The sequence below is a fragment of the Palaemon carinicauda genome, chromosome 1, assembly GCF_036898095.1.
Source record: "Palaemon carinicauda isolate YSFRI2023 chromosome 1, ASM3689809v2, whole genome shotgun sequence".
NCBI lineage: Eukaryota > Metazoa > Arthropoda > Malacostraca > Decapoda > Palaemonidae > Palaemon > Palaemon carinicauda.
Window position 1 is genome coordinate 250,003,086 of NC_090725.1, and position 5,000 is coordinate 250,008,085.

At 31.7% G+C, this 5,000-nt stretch overlaps 1 protein-coding gene across 7 annotated transcripts in view; it reads left to right on the forward strand.

The window, feature by feature from the left end:
- LOC137655029 (serine-rich adhesin for platelets-like) overlaps nt 1-5,000 on the forward strand; it is a 149,369-nt gene that overhangs the window by 88,216 nt on the left and 56,153 nt on the right. For 6 of the 7 annotated variants that reach the window (XM_068388964.1, XM_068388931.1, XM_068388947.1 and 3 more), the window contains 2 exons: nt 2,400-2,628; nt 2,991-3,323. In XM_068388964.1, the coding sequence (XP_068245065.1) occupies nt 2,400-2,628; nt 2,991-3,323 (562 nt within the window). The remainder of the gene's footprint in view (nt 1-2,399; nt 2,629-2,990; nt 3,324-5,000) is intronic. The other variant, XM_068388953.1, reaches the window with a different exon arrangement.

Genomic DNA, 5,000 nt, shown 5'->3' on the forward strand with positions numbered 1-5,000 from the left:
ATAGATGATTCAACTCCGCTGCTGCTTCAGTCTTGAGGTTTAGGATCATATTTGATATGCTGCTTTAGATCCTATCTGCGAATGTATCTGAATATCTTGTTGTTTGCAAGTCACTTTTATATTTGTTGGTGCATCTTTTTTTGATTAGATTTTTTTATGCAGATTTGATTTTTTTATAAAGTTAGAAATCAACTTCCAAATTGCAGGTTTTTGTTTTCTTAATCATTCTTTAAGGTTCTTAGAATATTTTTTTTGCCTGTCCGTACATAGAATGCATTTTTTTTTTTTTCGTCTGGTAGAAACTTGGTCGGTACCCGAATTTCCAGGGGAAAATCAGATGAAAAGTGTTGCTCGCTGTCCTATAGTTTTCTTGTTTTGTTTATATGACTTCAATTGCACTCTCAGAAGATTTTATAATGATTTTGCTTTTTCCACATCTATTATTTTATTATCATTATTATTATTATTATTATTATTATTATTATTAATATCATATGTATATATATAAATATATAAATATTGTATTTATAATCATATATATATAGATATATATACATATACAGTATATATACTATATATATATATATATATATATATACAGTATATATATATATATATATATATATATATATATATATATACAGTATATATATATATATATATATATATATATATATATATATATTCATATATATGTATATATATATATATATATATATATATATATAAATATATACATATATTTTTTCAAGGTAAAGTCATCATTTCCTATAACCAAAGGTGACACAGGAGAATAGTAATGCATGATCAGTGCCACGTTCATAAGCTATTTTAACAGTTGCTTTGTGTATATACCACCTCTCCTGTGCATAAAAGTTCCACAGCACTTGCAACTTTACAGATACCTACATAGGAAGCCTATTAGCTTTTAAATTCCCTATAGCGTACACACCTTGGTGTTCATCTCTGTATCTTACATATGCTCTTGAACTTTCTTGATAGTATGGCTCTTCTATTTCAATTACTCTTCACTCAATCTTTTATGGATAGTCTCCCTTCTTACTTCTGAACCTTTTGAATTACATTTTCATTTTCACAACCTAGTGTCCTCAATTCTCCACATGATCAGGCCATCTCAAAACACATGGGCCACCCTTTTTGTGAATTAATTTTTTTCCTACTTCTTTATTTCTCCTTAGTTCTTTTATTATGAAACATATGCCACATAGACAGTACATGTCAACAACTCTATGCTTTTCCTTTTAATTACCATTCAGTATCCACACTTCACCCTCATAAAGTAGAGTTGGCTTAACAAACTCGACATATATTCTTGTTTTGGCTTCCATGGCCAATTCAAGTGTATCTAGCTTATCTATGGAAGCCAAGGTGGGAATAATAAGAAAAAAAATAATCAACTCACCTTCTTCAAAATGAATTGTGTAGGTTGGATGCAAACATAATAAAGAAGAATGCAATTGGATGATTGTTTGTGTAGTATATTTAGAAGTAAAAAGGACTAAAATACCTACGAATGTGGAGACACATGGTATGGGTAAAATAGGTATTGTAGGTGAAAAAAATGGACCAGTGTGTCATGAGATGCACTGGTAATGCAGAAAGTAGGGTGATTGGTAGGTTGGTGAAATAAACATAATTTTGCAGGTTGTAGGATGGGTAGTACGTGAAGACCTTAGAATACTTAGATATGGTAAGTAAAAGATAGTTGAAAAAGAAGTGCCTCAATATCCAGGAAGTGCAGGAATATGTGCAAAGTAAAGGTAAATGGATGTGTGTGAATGGAGTGATTGAAAGGATGCTGATGATCATCCTTCTTTTTGGGTGTGTTGAAGTAACTAATGGTGTGGAAGTTTTCAGCACAGGAGATCCATCTACTATCATAAGTTAAAGTATGAGTGTGGCATTGATCATTATATTTCTGGTGTCACTCCATGTTTTATTTGCCCTTTTTCAAGTTTGTTTTGTCATCCCCTTCACCAAGGTTACGTTTTTTTTTCATACAGTATGATGCTGCTGTTTCCTATAACACCTTTATTTGTTTATCCTGTGCATTTTGTTTCCAGCTCATCAGTCTTTATTACAATTATTGCCTGCCTTAGGTCATTAGCCTTGCCTGTGTTAAATATAGATTCTAACAAAACTTTGGCAACTTTTACATAATGATAAACATCAATATCTATTTTACCCTGAATCAGTAAGGCCTTTTTTATCTGATATTTAACTCATTAATCAAAGTATGTAGATTATGTTAATGCATTAATGAAAATATATAAAATTGATTAACTCAATAATGAAATATTTAAATTTAACAGCCTAGGGCAAGGAAATCGGTTATTTCCAAATATATTTAGTTATTTCATTTTTGTATTTTCTTACAGTGTGGCCCAAATAACTCTAGCAGTAACCGCAATAAACCTGGGAAAGCCATGAAATATGACTCAAAGTCACACAACACGGGATCTTCTCTACCCATTCACTCTTCATGGTCTAGCCAGAATAACATTAATCCGTTAACATCTAACACAGACCATTGTTTTAATCAAACTCCAGATGTCATAAGTGATGGAGATGACATTACTGACATTCAGCAGGTGCCAACGAAACCAGGTACATATCAGGAGGAGGTGTTGTTAAGCCCTACTTGTCAGCTAGAATTAGATTGTCAGCATGCATTTGTTTATAGTGATGGTGTGAAGGGAAGTAATCTTTCATATGGAGATGAGTCTGAGTTGCTTGATGCTAATGATGATTTGATTTCTGTTCCACCTACGCATGTTTTTAGATCTAGTAGGCCTCAGCTAAGTGTCAGATTATGGTGACGCAAATAGTTATGATTTTGGTGATGGTGCTAGTTATATTGATAAAAAACCTCAAACTGCTATGACATCTGTTGAAATTGTGTATGAGCCAGGTAAAATACAGGTCTAAATATTTGACTGCTAAACAGCCCATTTTCATATCTCATACAGGTTTTCCTTCCTCTGATGTTCCTTTGGGTACTTCGCTTGAACTTGATTATTATCCCTCCAGCCACGATGACAATTCCTCTTTTCCTTCAGATGATGAGGATAGAATAGTGGCTAGAGAGTTCAATCCTCTATACCCGCTTTCCTCATCCAGTACAGTAGTTGAAGCTTTAAACCCTGTGCTTGTGTTAAATTCCCTTGGTTCATTCTTACCCAATGACCAGCAGCATGCTTCTAGTACCTTCAGTTCCCATAATACCCTGGGACAAGGAGAATGCCTTAAAAATTACAAGACTTCAGGCCATGTGCTATCTCAAGGGCTGCCACCACAACCAGGTAAATCCATTGTAAATCAATTTTTATTTTTTTTTGCACTGTATTTAGATTATTCACAGATATATGTAGTTGTATGAATCTTCAGATATTGTGTCATTAAATTTGGCCATAAAATTATAAAGTGCCTCCATTTAAAATTATAGTAACAGTTAGGGTTCCTTCCATCATGTTATTCTTACATCATCTTCACTTAACAGAACCTAGTCTAAACTATGACAATTTTTAATTATATTGCATTAGTTGGTAAATGATAGGGATAGAAGAAAATGGACAAACATACTTTTTGGTAATGTTTGTATGGTGGTTTTCCTGGTCCTTTTACTCATGAGATCTAAATGTTTTTATGAATACCAGTGTGGTAAGGTTTTGTGAGGGTTAATTTTAATCAGTTCTCCCTTTCAACTTATAATGAATATGCTTAGATTATGCTTGGAACATGTAGCTAAGTTTAGGGCTTATTTGAAAAAGAGCTTATGATATTCTAATGAACTTCGGTTATAAATCTCAATTATTTTCATAGTTAGTGGCAGTGTAGTGCATTTGTAATTTTATTTTAATTCCAAATTAAGGCAAATCTATTAAAATAAACAGGAATAAAAGAACTACAGCAATTGCCACAAGCAACCTATCAGTGAACATTTGTTGTAAGTAAACCATGTTAACTGCAGACAATAATATTAGTAATCATGGTGACAAATTAAAAAAAAATATGTTGAAGTGGTACAAAGGAGCCATAGAGAATCGATTATAAATGACTTACCTGAAAAGTCTAACCATAATAAAAGAGTAGATATGTCCATGCTACAAGCAGGCATATGCAGTAGGGAGGAAATAATAGAAGAAAAAATAAAGGAAATTGAAGGGATATCTATAATGGAAAGGAGGAAATGAAGGAAAATAAAAATTATATTCATAAATGTAGTAAATTATATCAAATTACCTAAACAATGACTGTATAGTATATATCAATTTTCAAATGTGTGTAAAATTAAAGGATATTAAATTCATGTAAAAAAGGACTATGGCCAGGTATTGATGTAAAGCAAAATTTTTAATGAATATTCATCTTTTCAAACCACATGCAGCCACAACAAATGTGACACTTTTTAAGTTAATGAAACCAAGTAAGATTAAAGAAAAACTGTGTTAGTGATGGAATCTAAGTACCTGGATAAGAAACCAATGCTAATTGAAATATTCATCAATGTGAGGAATGTCCATTACAAATTTTGTTTGTGGGAACATTCTAATTTTATAAGTGGAATCCAAAGTATCTCAGCAAAGAAGTATCTTGATATGCAAATTTTACTGTCTTAGTGTAATTTCTAGAAAGTCTTCATTACTGTGATAAATATATTTAGTATCTTGAGGGTTATCACTTTTAGATAATGGCAGTAAATCATGTGTATAGTCAGTGAATATATCTTAAGTGTCATAAAGATTATATGTTAAAAATGAAATCTCAGGTTTAGAGAGCACCAAAGGATTGAAGTAAAAAATCATTAAGCTACACCTGTAGGAAAGTAGAAGTTAAAATAGCCTAGTTGTCAGTTGTTTTATTGTTGAAGCATCAGAATTTTCCTTAGCAGGAGACATGGTCAGGATACCTGTTTTCCATACAGTAAAAGGAACAAAAATATATGAGAATTACACTTTTTTTTTTTAAACTAAAAGGAC